The sequence below is a fragment of the Erpetoichthys calabaricus genome, chromosome 8 (assembly GCF_900747795.2).
Source record: "Erpetoichthys calabaricus chromosome 8, fErpCal1.3, whole genome shotgun sequence".
In the NCBI taxonomy this organism is placed as follows: domain Eukaryota; kingdom Metazoa; phylum Chordata; class Cladistia; order Polypteriformes; family Polypteridae; genus Erpetoichthys; species Erpetoichthys calabaricus.
The window spans coordinates 188739831-188756190 of NC_041401.2; the positions used below are offsets into that span (position 1 = coordinate 188739831).

At 43.3% G+C, this 16360-nt stretch overlaps 1 protein-coding gene across 3 annotated transcripts in view; it reads left to right on the top strand.

The window, feature by feature from the left end:
• Window positions 1–16360, top strand: part of slc12a8 (solute carrier family 12 member 8) — a 112668-nt gene that overhangs the window by 2116 nt on the left and 94192 nt on the right. For all 3 annotated transcript variants that reach the window (XM_028807997.2, XM_028807995.2, XM_028807996.2), the window contains exons 2-3: window positions 5835–6074; window positions 12806–12952. In XM_028807997.2, the coding sequence (XP_028663830.2) occupies window positions 5943–6074; window positions 12806–12952 (279 nt within the window). In that variant the 5' untranslated portion in view covers window positions 5835–5942. The remainder of the gene's footprint in view (window positions 1–5834; window positions 6075–12805; window positions 12953–16360) is intronic.

Here is a 16360-nt window from a genome sequence, read left to right on the forward strand (position 1 = left end):
ACTACACTAAAATATCTATCTCTATCTATGTAATCCTGCCGACTACACTAAAATATCTATATGTAATCCTGCCGACTACACAAATATCTATCTATCATATAGTGCCTTTTTAATTGATTGATTTATCTATCTGTAAAATGTTAGTGACACGGCATCTGTTGGAACTACAAATGCAATCCATTTTATTACTATAAATTTTTGTGTTGGGCCATAACAACCAGACAGACAAATAGATGCACAAACTCACAGACCTTTTATTAAGGTGGATACATTGAACCCTTTACAGAGTTACTTTGGGATTTTTATTTAAAATCTATCTATCTATCTATACTTTTATATCTCGTCAGTCTGTTTCTTATACTTTTCTATCTCCTGTCTACCTCTTGTATAGTGCCTTTCATGTCTTGTGTCTCATTACCTTTCATATCATCTGTTGTTCTATTTTTTATATAACACCTTTCAATCATTTATGTATTATGTTTCATATCTATCTCATATATATGGCCTTTAATATCTTGTCTGTCTCTTTTATATAGCGCCTTTCGTAACCTCTCTCTGTCTGCCCGTCTGTCCTCTTAGCCTGGCTGTTTCAAACCTCTTTCTGTCCACGGGATACAACGCAAATTGGGAGTCATTTAAAATCCCCGTTTACTAGGAGCTGCCATATTCTGACCCGACCATGTCCAGCACGTCCTCGGTGGGCCGACTTTCTAGCGCCTTGACCACTGAATGTAAACACCAGCCAGTAATCTTATAAGCTGGCACCCTCGCCCTGCCCACCCAGCACCAGCAGTCTGGCAGGCTGCCATCGTCTGAAAGCCTTGGCCTCGTTCTTATCAGCGATGGTGTGTGTAGACTTGAGAAGCGGCCCACACATTAGCAGGTGTGCTGCTTTGTCCTTCTGTTTCTGAGCAGACCTCCCTCACAGTCCTCCGGGGTCCACACAGCTCTTGCCCAGTTGTGCTGGTGGCATCGGCCTCATTACAAACATTTTATGTTATTCCTATGGCTGGTGATATCTCTGTGATCTCAGGACCTCCAAATGAAGCCCTTCTCCTGTTTCTTTATATTCCAGCCCAGCTGAAACTGTCTTTGTAACCGAATTCATCTTCTTGCTCAGCCCGTGGTGCCCGCTGTTTTGTCCAGTATGTCGACGTCCTAATTTGTCCTCGCTTTACTTTCCAAGTACTCCATCAACAGGACAACCCAAGGAGAAACATGAAGCATCCACAGTGCATTCATGTTGTCCCTTAGCACCCAACACTCCGTACTCCATAATGACCAATAGAAAGGAGGAGTTTAGGAATTTTCACAAATGTATTTAAAATAAATAAGAGACACAAGTGTTCGGGAGCCCTGATGGAAGAAGAAGCTTCAGTGTGGTTTGAGGTTCTGGAGCTTGGATTTCGGTGTTTTCTGCCGTTCTTCCCAGCAGATTCTGTCAAGTCAGATTGGAGACCATCGGTGGACAGCTACTTTCAGGTCTCTCCAGAGACGTTTCTTTGCAGTCAAGTCTGGGCTCTGGCCGAGCCACTCAAGGACGCCCCCAGTGTTGTCAATAAGCCACTGCTTCACCTTTGACGCTGATGTCCGAGGTTCGATCCCCGAGAGGAGGTGCAGTGAGTGTGAACAGCTGATGAGCCCAGAATTAGGGCGAAACATGTGTCACGTACTCTTTGCATTATTTGACAGTAAACTATGCGCTATATATAATATATATATAGATAGATAGACATATACGGTGGGTACGGAAAGTATTCAGACCCCCTTCAATTTTTCACTCTTTGTCATATTGCAGCCATTTGCTAAAATCATTTAAATTAATTTTTTTCCTCATTAATGTACACACAGCACCCCATATTGACAGACAAAAAAAAGAATTTTTGAAATTGTTGCCGATTTATTAAAAAAGAAAAACTGAAATATCACATGGTCCTAAGTATTCAGACCCTTTGCTCAGTATTTAGTAGAAGCGCCCTTTTGAGCTAATACAGCCATGAGTCTTCTTGGGAAAGATGCAACAAGATTTTCACACCTGGATTTGGGGATCCTCTGCCATTCCTCCTTGCAGATCCTCTCCAGTTGTGTCAGGTTGGATGGTAAACGTTGGTGGACAGCCATTTTTAGGTCTCTCCAGAGATGCTCAATTGGGTTTAAGTCAGGGCTCTGGCTGGGCCATTCAAGAACAGTCACAGAGTTGTTGTGAAGCCACTCCTTCGTTATTTTAGCTGTGTGCTTAGGGTCATTGTCTTGTTGGAAGGTAAACCTTCGGCCCAGTCTGAGGTCCTTAGCACTCTGGAGGAGGTTTTTGTCCAAGATATCCCTGTACTTGGCCGCATTCATCTTTCCCTCGATTTCAACCAGTCGTCCTGTCCCTGCAGCTGAAAAACACCCCCACAGCATGATGCTGCCACCGCCATGCTTCACTGTGGGGACTGTATTGGACAAGTGATGAGCAGTGCCTGGTTGTCTCCACACATACCGCTTAGAATTAAGGCCAAAAAGTTCTATCTTGGTCTCATCAGAACAGAGAATCTTATTTCTCATCATCTCAGAGTCCTTCAGGTGTTTTTTAGCAAACTCCATGCGGGCTGTCATGTGGCTTGCACTGAGGTACGTGGAGACAACCAGGCACTGCTCATCACTTGTCCAATACAGTCCCCACAGTGAAGCATGGCGGTGGCAGCATCATGCTGTGGGGGTGTTTTTCAGCTGCAGGGACAGGACGACTGGTTGCAATCGAGGGAAAGATGAATGCGGCCAAGTACAGGGATATCTTGGACAAAAACCTTCTCCAGAGTGCTAAGGACCTCAGACTGGGCCGAAGGTTTACCTTCCAACAAGACAATGACCCTAAGCACACAGCTAAAATAACGAAGGAGTGGCTTCACAACAACTCTGTGACTGTTCTTGAATGGCCCAGCCAGAGCTCTGACTTAAACCCAATTGAGCATCTCTGGAGAAACCTAAAAATGGCTGTCCACCAACGTTTACCATCCAACCTGACAGACCAGGAGAGGATCTGCAAGGAGGAATGGCAGAGGATCCCCAAATCCAGGTGTGAAAAACTTGTTGCATCTTTCCCAAGAAGACTCATGGCTGTATTAGCTCAAAAGGGCGCTTCTACTAAATACTGAGCAAAGGGTCTGAATACTTAGGACCATGTGATATTTCAGTTTTTCTTTTTTAATAAATCTGCAACAATTTCAAAAATTCTTTTATTGTCTGTCAATATGGGGTGCTGTGTGTACATTAATGAGGGAAAAAATTAATTTAAATGATTTTAGCAAATGGCTGCAATATGACAAAGAGTGAAAAGTTGAAGGGGGTCTGAATACTTTCCGTACCCACTGTATATATCATATATAATATATATATATATATTTATATATAAATAATATATGTGTGTGTGTATATATATCTTGACACTACTGTGCTGTCTTTGCTTTGTCCTGTTGGAAGGCGAACCTTCAGCTCGGCTCAGGAGGTTTTCATTACGAATATCTCTGCAGTTTGTACTGTACTCAGCCCTAGCATACATAGAGACCACCCCAAGTCTTAGGCCAGACTTATACTTCACGTGACGCATGCGTCCCGCTCCTGCTACGCAAGCGTTGTACAGGTACTCCTCACTTTACAACCTATTTGCTTAACGACCACTCGCACTTAACGACCAATCGAGTTTCGACCTGCAATTTGGGGAATCCCCTTTCTCAGCTTGAGTGTCGGTCAGTGGCGAATGGTGACATGCGCACTGAGCATACTATAGGCTTGCTATGCGCTTTTTCAGTCAGTTTCATTCCTACAAGCAGTCACTGTGTAACCTCGTTTTTGTTTTTTTTACATATTTGTAACCCCAAAATAGTACAGACGTCAACGAAAAGAAAAAGTATGGCATCATCTGGAGAAATTGTTAAGAAATGAAGGAAAGCTATCGACCTTGAAATGAAAATAAAAATCCTACAAGACTACGAAGTTGGTAAAACGCTTAAAGAAACAGCATGTGACTTGAAATTGGCACATTCGACAATTTCAACGATTTTAAAGGATAAAGTTAGAGTGAAAGAGGCGGTGAAATCATCGACAGGATTTAAAGCCATAATAACTAGGCAGCGAAAAGGTCTTATTAATGAGATGGAGAAATTATTGGCAATCTGGTTTGACTACCAGATGCAAAATAATATGCCGATAAGCCTTTTAATAATTCAAGCTAAGGCACGCGGTATCTTTGAGACTTTGAAGGCACGTGAAGGCGAAAAATCGACAGAATCATTTACAAATGATTATATGTACATATGCATGTCTTTTTATGAATAAATTTGAAGTTTGTTGCATAATTTTATAATTTTACAACGATCCTATATTCCCGGCGCAAGCTCCTCACTTATCGACCAATTCGCTTAACGACGTAGTCGTCGGAACGGAACTTGGTCGTAAAGTGAGGAGTACCTGTACTGTTTATACTTGCGCGCGCACTTTATGTAAATCTGGAGGAATCCACTAGGTGGCAGTGCAAGATATTATCACGGGGAGAACAGGTTCGGCTTCGCTGTGTTGTGAATTGCCTGGAACAGCCATTAAAGTCCGATGACACCTTACCACAATATCTCTGAAAAGGATGTTTAATGATTAAATCCATCAGTCCAGAGATTTGTCCTTTTCAGCTAGCATTGGGCACGAGGCTGAAACAATCCCTGAACGAGGCATCAGCTCATCACAAGGTGAATACAAACACACACATGCATGATGGCGTCATTTTAGTGTCACCAAATCTGCATATCTTTGGGAGGAAACTGCAGCCCACTGTGGAAACCCAGCAGGAAAACATGTGAACTCCAGGCAGGGAACACCAGCGACGAGACTCCCTGTGAGACAGCAGCGCTAACGCTCCGCCACCGCGTCACCCCCATGTGTGTCATTATTAACAGTATTCATTATTTAAACGAAATTACCGATTTATCTGTAAAATTTAACATACATACTGCAATGCATTTCCTCATGAAAGTGATATCAAGTATAAATCTAAGGATTCTAAATGTGCAGAGAGTTGGAATATCATACATTTAATGTGCTCAGTGTGGCGATCTATTGCTGTTTGCCACTGCTGTCAGTACCGGAGGAAGCCCTAGAAAAAAAGACGGCACAGTAGACGGTATGTGAGACTTTTAAAATGTATCGTGTCATTACGATCGGGGAAAATGCAACGCTTGAATATAAAAGCACCATGAATGCATGTGTATGTTGGCATTTTGCTTCACCACATCGAACCATTCATCAAACATCGAAGCGCACACATCGATCTCGTAGGATCCTCAGAGCGGCTTTCTGTCACATGTAGATAGTAACCAGAGACTCTGACGTCACATTCCAACTTTTAGCACACCGCGCCCCCCGACTTTTTGCTGGTACTACAACTCACGCACGCGTCACGTTAATTTCTGAGGACCTGCTCAGAGGTTGCATCAAATGAACGCGTGGCAGCCATGATGCAGGCGCGTACGTGTTCTGAATGTGAAGTATAAATGAGCCCTTAAGACAAAATCAAACGTTTAGGTTTTGTTAAGGTAAGTCGTGGAATGGTTGGACTAAGTCGCTGGGGTATGTCTGACGACGTGACTTGTAACGCTTGTGCACTGTGACCGCCATTGACTCTGCAACTGAAAATCATTGAAAAGGTCATGGAATGTGTCAAGGCCCTTAGACATTTCTTGTATTAGTGTAAAACACTCATAAAGTAAAGATGTTAAGGCCATACATCTCGTATGCTCTTTTTCCATCTTGGTCAATATTTTTAATCGATTGATTGATGTATCTATGTTGTTGTTCCCCTCTAGGCATTACTCATCATATGGACCATGCTCCTTGAACATCATCTGGTTTGGGTTCTTTCTACAAATTCCACCAGTTGACAGCAGAGGTTTTTCCTCTTTTTGAATTTGACCATGGAAGGGCACTCTGACCAACGTCCCACCAAGCCCAGGAAGTCGGCTGATGACGATGTGACATTATTGCAGCTGAATACAAGAAGACAACCGGCTGGCCTTGTGCAGGAGCTTTTTCATGAGGATGTGCAGGTACTGTGTGGCTCCGCATTCAAGCAGATTAAATCTTCAGGGATCACTGGGAAGTTCACAGAGTACATGGCAGATCAAGAATTAGGGTGCACTCGCACTGGCAATTTGTTCTGTGCCCGAGCACATTTGTCCGCATCTAACCCCGCAAAGTCTATTTTGATTGACTAGTGTGATCACTCCATACCAGGCCAACCATACCGTGCCCTGGCCCGCTTGGAAGAGTAGCATTCAGGAACGGTGTGGTCGCTAGACGTGTCTGAGTATGGAAAATGGACATGACGTCAATGATGTGACAAGTCACATTTGATACCGTTTGAGTTAAAAACAGATTGTCATTCTCACCTTACAGGTGGATGTGAATTGCAGTTGGTAAGAAAAGCTTAACATCATTTGTCTCCATAAAAAGCTTCTCTTATGTGCAGCACAATTAACAGCAAAACGCTGCACTGCACACTCAATAAATCTGTAAGAGGGTAGAGTGTTGTCTTGCCCTACACGACTCCAAAAAAACACACATAATAAGTAAAATCACTTTGACTTGCATGCTGTCACTCCATTTTTGGATCTTGTTTTGGCTTTACATGAAGTCGCATGGTGATGACAGAACGTGAAGCGCAGTGTGAGTGCGGGCCAGCGAGGAAGTAAAGTGGAGAGGGGGACGACAATTGCACTTGGACGCAGTACGGAACAAATGGGTCTAGTGTGAGTACACCCTAACATTAATGAAGACATTAGGGTGATAATTGATGCATTTTATATGTGTACTAGAAATACGTGGAACTTCGGCTTTCCCAAATTGAAGGTTCCTGCCCCATTTGTTCATGGGTACCAACAGGTCACCACACCACATGTGCTTGATGTGCAGTGGATGCTGCAGCTGTCATTCGTTGTCTTCTTCCTATCACATAATTGGCTTCTACAGTTTGCTTCACTTTCAGCAGATGTCTGCTGTTTTACTTTCTCAATCAGATTTCCTGTATAGTTTGCCGTAGGAAAGACGCAAACCTGAAGAACGTCACAGAAGTTTACAGGTAGACCCATTTTTTTTTTTTGCTTCAACAGAGTGTATCATGTCATACGTTTTTGGTTAAGACTAAGATCAAGGTTCTAACCCCAGTGGTTCACAAGTAATCAGGTGACAGACGGACACAACCTTTTATCATTTTATACACGCTAGATTTTTTTTTTGTCATGGGTCTTGTAGGTTCTCGATCATTAATTTGGCGTTCATTTTTAATTTTAACTAGTATTGCTTGTCCTTTCTTACAAGTAAGCGTCATGTGATCAAGCTCGGTTACATTTCGGACATCGCAGGAAATGATGTTATAAATATGCTGGCATTTACTGTAATTGCTATCCCTTGGTGGAGACTCTTTCCCTTCTGTGAAAAACCTCTCAAGACCATGTCACATTAGACGACTTTCCCAGAGATGGTTTTTATTTTTCAGTCGTACCCATTATTTATGTGATCTTCACTTCTTGAAGCAGCTGTCTAGTCTGACACACACCCAGTGACGCACTTCAGCTAGTCTGCGACTCTCGCCAAAATCAACAAAATCTTATCTTTAGTTGTAGAGATGGGTCCTGTACTGCATGAGAGCTGACAGCTAATGAATGCTTATTCGGACGTACAATGCAGAATGTAGTGAAGAGGAATGAGAACCATGTATGTTTTGGACTTCACCAAAACAAGACAGATGGGCTTCTCTCTTCTATTTAATATATAGCACCAGCACAGAAGAAAGGGCTGAAATTGCAGCTGAACCTGGTGTACCCATTAACCATTATGGACAGTAGTGGGCATTCCAGCTCCCCAAATGCCCAACACAATCCAGCACGGACACCGATTTAAAAGGCAAAAAGTCTTTTTAATGTGGGCAAAGTCTTCTTTTATAAGGATTTCCCACCACCACAGCCACAAGTCCACTAAGCACAATACTTTGTCTTCTTTCTCATTCTCTGTTTCTCACTGCCTCCTCTGCTCCATTTGCAAGCTTTGTCCTCCTTCCTCCCGACTCTGGCTCCTTGATACGAGGTGGGCAGTCCTTTTTATTTTAACCACCCCAGAAGTGCTTAAGGATGAGGTGGAAACCCCATGACATAGGAGCTCCCTCTGGTGGCTCCAAATGGACCCAACAGGGCTTTCCCCCTGGAATACAATACCCGGCATGCCCTGCGGGCACCCATGTGGGAGTCTAAGCCTGAACTTGCTGCCATCTGGAGTCTTGGAGGGGGTAAAGCCCTTTGTAAGCTGTCTTCCCCTGTCCTTCCATCCTAAAGGCATCCTGGCCGGGCAATGATGCCGTCCTTCACACCATTTATATAGCACCAGCTCCGTCAGACAGCACGCTATTGGGTCTCTGAAAATGAAGCAAGCACTACGCGGCTGGAAACGCCACAAGTAGTCGCTAAATTTTACATGCCCAGAGATTTTCTTTTATCAGTCGTGTAAATTGAGATGGTCCGACGATGAGATCAGAAACCACAGTCGACAAATCTGGCATATCCTAAGACTAGAGGTAGCATAATGTGACATTGGCTTTAGAGATACTTTGCTTCAGTTTCAGGCAGGACCTAGCGCTAGAAATTTTGGCCTTTGATTTGGATTTAGCTTTTTTGGTTTTGATAGCACAGACTCTTTTCCTTTTTGGTAGTGACCCCCTGCCTGCCCTTGACTATGATTTTATTTTTTTTATATCTCATGTGTTCATCTCTTGATGATCCAGAGATTATGATCCTTCTTGAAGGTTGTCGAGGTTTCTGCTTCAACTCCATGGCTCGGTAGTTTGTTTCAGAGTCCCACAACTCTTTGGGTAAAGAAGTACTTCCTGGCTTCAGTCTTAAATGCACTTCCTCTTAATCTCCACTAGGTGTCCTTGAGTACGTGATTCACCGTTAAGATGAAAGAATGTGACAGGATCTTCTTTCTCAATGAGGAATTTAAAGACCTGGTTTAGGTCCCCATGCAGTCTCCTTTATTCGAGACTAAACAGGTTTGATTCTCCGAGTCTGTCACAGTAAGACGGGTCCTCAAGCTCTGAGGTGTACTTGTTTATTCTCCTCTGCACAGCTTCAAGTGCTGCTATGTCTTTCTTGTAAAGTGGTGAGCAGAACTGCACACAGGACTCCAGATGCGGTCTCGCTTCTGCATTATATAATTGCAGCATAATGTTCTTTGGTTTAAATTCAACACTTTTTATGATATAACATTTTATTTGCGTTTTAAATGGCTTCTGTACATAGCCTCGATCAGCACTAGTCCCTTCCTAACATCTTTCTGACTTCAGGCCTGTTGCTGGATCTTCTTTATCGATGCCTTTGAGGATTTTAAAGACCTGGTTTAGGTCCCCATGGAGTCTTCTCTGTTCGAGACTAAACAGGTTTGATTCTCCGAGTCTGTCACAGTAAGACGGGTCCTCGAGCTCTGAGGTGTACTTGTTTGTTCTCCTCTGCACAGCTTCAGGTGCTGCTATGTCTTTCTTATAAAGTGGTAACCAGAACTGCACACAGGACTCCAGATGTGCTCTCACTTCTGCATTACATAATTGCAGCATAACGTCCTTTGGTTTAAATTCAGCACTTTTTATGATACAACATTTTATTTGCATTTTAAATGGCTTCTGTACATGGCCTCAATCAGCACTAGTCCCTTCCTAACGTCTTTCTGACTTCAGGCCTTTCAAATGTAATGATGTCCAGTAAATTCAGTTTGTCGCAAATGGACTTCCAGTCAACTTCTAGACACATCTCAAAGAGAATTAAACCAAACGGGAGGCACCCATGTGGCAGAGCAAAGGGTCGGAATACTTTTAGAAACGAGCGATTTCAGGTTTCGATTTTTAATACATTTGCAGGCCTTCCTGAAAACGTCGTCACTTTGTCATTATGGGTTAGTGAGTGTAGATTAATGGCAAATGTGATAAATTTGTTCATTTTAAAATGTAAATCTACAACACAAAGGTTGCAGAATGTGAAGGGATCTTTACTTGTTCGTGTCTATTTTAAGATTTTCGTTTTGAGTTAAACTCATATTAATGTTTGCTTAATTTGAATAGAATATAAATTTCTTCCATAGTCATAGACAATGGTATAGTCTTTTCCCCCTATAAGTTAGTAAGAGATTGAACTTTCTTGCTGTAACTGAGAAACAGTGTGATAAATAAGTCAGTTGTGTTTAGAACAGGACCCAGTAAACAGGGACTTGAAAGACCCATTTTCAACACAGAAATGGGATAGGCGTACAGTTTTCTGACCGTCATTGTCTAGAAATTGTTCAGAAATGTTTGAAGTGATATGCAGCGATTTGAAATGTAACAAGTATAGGAACCTAATCAAGGATTTTGTTAAATGGTGCGAAACCAGCAAAACCAAAGAGCTAGTGGTGGATTTTAGGAGGACCAGGTCCCTCATGAACCCTGTGATCATCAGAGGTGACTGTGTGCAGAGGGTGCAGACCTATAAATACCTGGGAGTGCAGCTGGATGATAAACTGGACTGGACTGCCAATACTGATGCTCTGTTCAAGAGCCGGCTATACTTCCTTAGAAGGCTGGCGTCCTTCAACATCTGCAATAAGATGCTGCAGATGTTCTATCAGACGGTTGTGGCGAGCGCCCTCTTCTATGCGGTGGTGTGCTGGGGAGGCAGCCTAAAGAAGAGGGATGCCTCACACCTGGACAATCTGGTGAGGAAGGCAGGCTCTATTGTAGGCACGGAGCTGGACAGTTTGGACATCCGTGGCAGAGCGACGAGCGCTGAGCAGACTCCTGTCAGTCATGGAGAATCCACTGCATCCACTGAACAGGATCATCTCCAGACAGAGGAGCAGCTTCAGCGACAGACTGCTGTCACCGTCCTGCTCCACTGACAGACTGAGGAGATCGTTCCTCCGCCACACTATACGACTCTTCAGTTCCACCCGGGGGGGTAAACGTTAACATTATACAAAGTTATTGACTGTTATACCTGTATTTTTATCACTGTTTAATATTGTTTTTTTATCAATATGCTGCTGCTGGAGTATGTGAATTTCCCCTTAGACAGACAGACAGATAGGATTAATAAAGTATCTATCTATCTTATTATATAGTGTCTGTCTGTCTATTATATAGTGCCTTTCCTATCTACCTGTCTATCTTCGTATATAGTGTCTGTCTATATAGTGCCTTTCATATCATATATCATATCATATATCATATCTTATCATATCTCTGGCCAGCCTTTCATCCCGACCAATACCCCCAGGCCACCAGATGGAGCCCTCCCTGCAGCATGGAGGTGCCCCGAATGCCAGCAGGGAATTATGGACATTGGAGTTTTCATCCACAACCCTGCTGGATACCACAGGGGCCCCTAGAAGGCGCTGCAGGGAGGAGCAGAGAGACTTTCACATACAACCCGGAAGTGCGTCATAATCACATGAACTAAAAGACCGACGTACTTCCGGGATGAAAAGAAGACTTTTGGATCTGACCTGGAAGTGCTAAGAAGTCACATGGACAGGGGTTCAGGAGCACTTCCGGGTCACGGACTATATAAAGGACTGTGGGAGATCCCAGAGTTGAGTTGAGCTGGGTGGAGGGGTGGCAACGTGTCTGGGAGAGTGGAGGATTGTTTATTATTGTGTTATTGTGTGTATGAGTATTGTGGAGAGGAGGGTGCTTTGTGCATGTTATAGTTCAAATAAATATTATATTTGGATTTTTACCTGGTGTCTGGCGTATAGTCTGAGGGGGAGCTGTCGTCCCCTTGAACCCAATCTATCTATCTATGATTAAGATTTAAGCTTTGAACAGAACTTAAGAATTTTTCTTTTTTTTTTTGCTATTTTAATTTTCTTTTTTGCGTGAACCGTTTTACTTTGAATTTTAACTAAATCTTTTAAAAACGAAGATATTTTGTCTGTGGAATCATTTTGGCGTGTCAGGCTTTTGTTGAATCTCGTTTTTTGAGTTAAAGCTGCTGAACTTTGGTCATTTTGGAAAAAACGCAGCTACATTTTCGTCAGAAGGCATCGAATTCAAACTGGACTCTACCATCTGAGGAGAGAGGACGCTTCTGGTCCAGAACTTGTCAACAAAAGAAAAAGAACTGAGCTATTCCGAGGTACTGTGCTCTCATCATCTATCTCTGCATGATCGTAAATGAAAGCAAGGTCGCCGTACCTGAACTTGAGAAGATTTAAGAGACTGTGATATTATAAGACCTTGTGGATGACCGCTTGTGCTTTTGCTTGAGTCATGGAAGTCTCGCTATAAAGAAGTCGTCTGTTGTCAGAGTGTTCAGCTTTGACGTTTGCTGCCGTCAGTAAAACGCAGCTACAGTATTCTTTTTATGTTTTTTTTTTTTTAATTTTGCTATTCCAGGTTTGTGTTTATTTAAGCTTTTATTTCCTGGTGAACACATTAGTGGGTCCAACACTGAAGCTGTTGCGGGGTCTTAATGTTCTGTGCCATTTACCTCTGTCTCTATGGCACTCCCTCCGCCCCACCCTAGGACCCTAAGCAATTACTCAACTCTCTTATTCTTGACAAGCAAGGTAACTACTTGTACAATGCTGCAACAATTGGCTTTGGATTAAAAAATAAAAAGGGGGGGGGGTGGCAACAAAAACCTCCGGCCGCCCAATCTGAAGCCCCCTGCAGTACGTGACCTACACCACTAATAAACTACAATAATGTAGTATTCGGCACAGCACTAAATTTATTTTTGTTCTCCATTTTGTTTCTCAGGGCTCGGAGAGCAACACCCAGCCATGGTGGAAAATCCAGTTATTCGTCTGGGAGCCGGTGCTCTTTGGGACCTGGGATGGCGTTTTTACCACCTGCATGATCAACATCTTTGGAGTCGTTCTCTTCTTGAGGACTGGCTGGCTTGTGGTGAGTGTCCTGCTGGTTTGTTTTGGTGGAGTTGCTCCCTAAACTTGGAATAATGAAGGTGCTTTGAGACGGCCTACTCAGAAAGGCGCCATACTGAGTGGTGTGTTTCGGCTACTTGTATGTTTTCCTGCATGTGAGTGAGCGTGCAGAAGAACGTGAGAAATGTGACAAAATGAATGGAGACCTTTCAGTCTTTGTGGCTTGTCTGGGTTTCTATTTGCTAAACTTTCCCAGGGTCTCATCCACATCCTTCTTAAAGGTTGCTTCAGTAGTTTCTTCCGAATTACCACAACTCTTTGCTTAAAGACGGATTTCCTCGCTTCAGTCTTAAATGAATTTACCCTTTTGCCCGTGAGAACACCACCTCACCTCACTTCACCTTGCCAGGTACCAATAGAGCTTGTGGCATTTCACGGGGGGCATTTTTGTGCACTGGCACTCCTATTATTTTATAATGTTTTTCATTCATTTCTTCAAAATGTAATAAGGTTAGCTTTAGACTTGGAATTAGTAAGGGTGTTGTGGGCCTGGGTTTCCAAAAACCCTTCCAAGAAATGGCCACTAGAGGGGGATACATTTACATTTATTTGCTTGGCAGACGCTTTTGTCCAATGCAACTTGCATATTGCCATCAAACCCTGGCTAGTAATTAGGAGCAGTAAATCTTAACAAAATATAAAATGTCTATTCTCACAAAATGCACACCAATGACTATGAAGCTCTGAGGAGCACAAGAAGTAAATTTCCTTAGAAACGCTTCAGCCATTCCAGTGCAAAGTCCCAATACACAATCCAGAAATGTAGTCAGACACGGAGCGTGAAGGTCAAAAATTCCAAAATATTTCAAAGGCAGAAGCACAGCCAGAGTGCGATGAACTCACCGTCTCCAGAGCTCAGTCAAAATGAATCACCAGAAACTGCATTGCCTGGCAGTGATTGGCATGGGGGACCCGCCTCCTGAGGCACCACCCATTAACACAAAGAACAAAACAAAAGCAGCTTACAGACATCGACAAAACCAAAAATGAAAGAGTCAATAATGGCCAAAAGAGACATAAAACATAAATTTGTACCCGAATCAGGGGGAGGAACCCTGGCTGTGACATGACAGAGGGTGGCTGAGTGTGCCAGTGATGGATTGGCATTTCAGTGTTTGCTGGCTGCAGCTCGCAATTACCTTGTAATGGGAAAGTTGCTCCAGAAAATGAAATGATGGATGCTTTTCTGTAGTGGCTGTTGATCGGTGTACAGTCGTAACCACACTACACTCGCCAGCCACTTTATTAGGTACACCTTGCTAGTACTGGAGTAGACCCCATCTGCCTTCAGAACTAACGTAATTCTCCATGGTGTTGATTAAACAAGGTGCTGGAAACATCCCTCAGGGATTGTGGCCCATATTGACATGATAGCATCACACAGTTGCTGCAGATTTGTCAGCTGCGCATCCGCAATGCGAATCTCCTGTTCCACCACATCCCTAAGGTGCTCTACTGGATTGAGATCTGGTGACTGTGAAGGCCATTTGAGTCCAGGGAACTCCTTGTCATGTTCAAGAAACCAGTTTGAGGTGATCTGAGCTTTGTGACATGGCGCTTTATCCTGCTGGAATTAGCCGTCAGAAGGTGGGCACACTGCGGTCATAAAGGGATGGACATGGTCCGCAACAAGACTCAGGCAGGCTGTGGCATTTAAACAATGCTCAATTGGTAATAAGGGGCCCAAAGTGTGCCATAAAAATATCCCCCACACCATTATACCACCACCACCAGCCTGAACCATTGATACAAGGCAGGATGGATCCATGCTTTCATGTTGTTGACCCCACCATCCGAATGTTGCAGCAGAAATTGCGACACATCAGACCAGGCAACCGTTTTTTCCGCTCTTCTGTTGTCCAATTTTGGAGTGCTCATGTGAATTGTAGCCTCAGTTGCCTCTTCCGGTGTGGTCTCCTGCTGCTGTAAGCCCACCTGCTTCAAGGTTTGACGTGTTGTGCGTTCAGAGATGCTCTTCTGCACACCTCGCAGTGCTTGTTTGAGGTACTGTGGGACAGGACAGTCATGAAGGAACTCGAGTGGCCCGCACAGAGTCCTCTCTCTCAACACTACTGAACACCTTTGGGTTGAACTAGAACGCCGATTGTCTGTCAGGTCTCCTCGTCCAACATCAGCACCTGACCTCACAAATGCTGTTTTGGCTGAATGGGCACAAATTCCCACAGACACACTGAAAAAGCTTCTGGAAAGAGAATTGGAAGTTGTTAAAGGGGGTGGAGGGGAATTGGGGGAGCAGCTTCATATTAATGCTCCTGGTTGTAGAATGGGTTGTCCAATAAGCTTGATGGTGTGATGGTCAGGAGTCCATAAACTTTATATTGAAAAACATGAACTTTCCAGCCTGTCACAATACGTGCCCCATACATGGAGTTACGGTGGGCTGTGCCACATATTTTGTTTAATGGCCCTAATCTTTCGTGTTCCACCCCAACATTAACAATGGATGTCAATTCTTCTTCTTATTGTTTTTTTTTTTTTGTTTTGTTTTTACCACAGTGGCATTTTGCTCAAATTAAAAGATGCCCGTCTGGTTGGGTGAGTTTTCACTACCTCAGAGGGAAGGTGCTTTCTCATATTTTACCTCTGAGCTTCCTTGAATGAAAACAAAAGGAAGTGCCCTGTAAAAATTCTGATTCCTTTTTGATGAAATGTGAATTATTTTGGCATGAAATTGCTAGTTTTTTTTTTTTTTGGACAGAATTAATAACCCGATTGGCTAGTTTATGAAGTTAACTGTTTACTGCTTGGGACTCGAGCACAGGGAATCTAAGCTCAATAAAGAAGTTGCAAGGCAGAGATGTTCCTCTTGGGCGTGCCATTTCATTACAGGACACACTCGTGCATGGCAGACATGGAGTTCGTTCACAAACCCAGTTAAGACAGAAAACTGGTTTCTTAAAAAACTCCGTTTACATGTTGCGACCAGTAGAGGAGGCATTGCAGCACCCCCAAACCCCAAACACAATCTCACAAACACAAGTTCCGGGTGCAAACAAATTAGTTATTGTGCTAAAAACCTTCCCAGGTCATTCAAAATCACAAGCACAGATGCCATTCTTCCTCTTCTCTCGCCTTCAGGCGAGTGTTGTCCAGCTCCTCTCCCGTCTCTTACTGAGAGATTTCAGGTTTTGATTTTTTAATTAACTTTTCTGAAAACACGTATTCACTTTGTCATTATGGGGTATTGAGTGGGCCAACATGGCAAAGTTGTTGGTTTAAATTAAATGTACAACACTAAGGTTGGTTAAGTCTGCATGGTGGCTCGTCGGCAGCGGCCTACTCACTGTTGGATGTTTACACCGGCATGTGCAAAAGTAAAGCGTCTGCCGTTATGGAAGATAATAATACA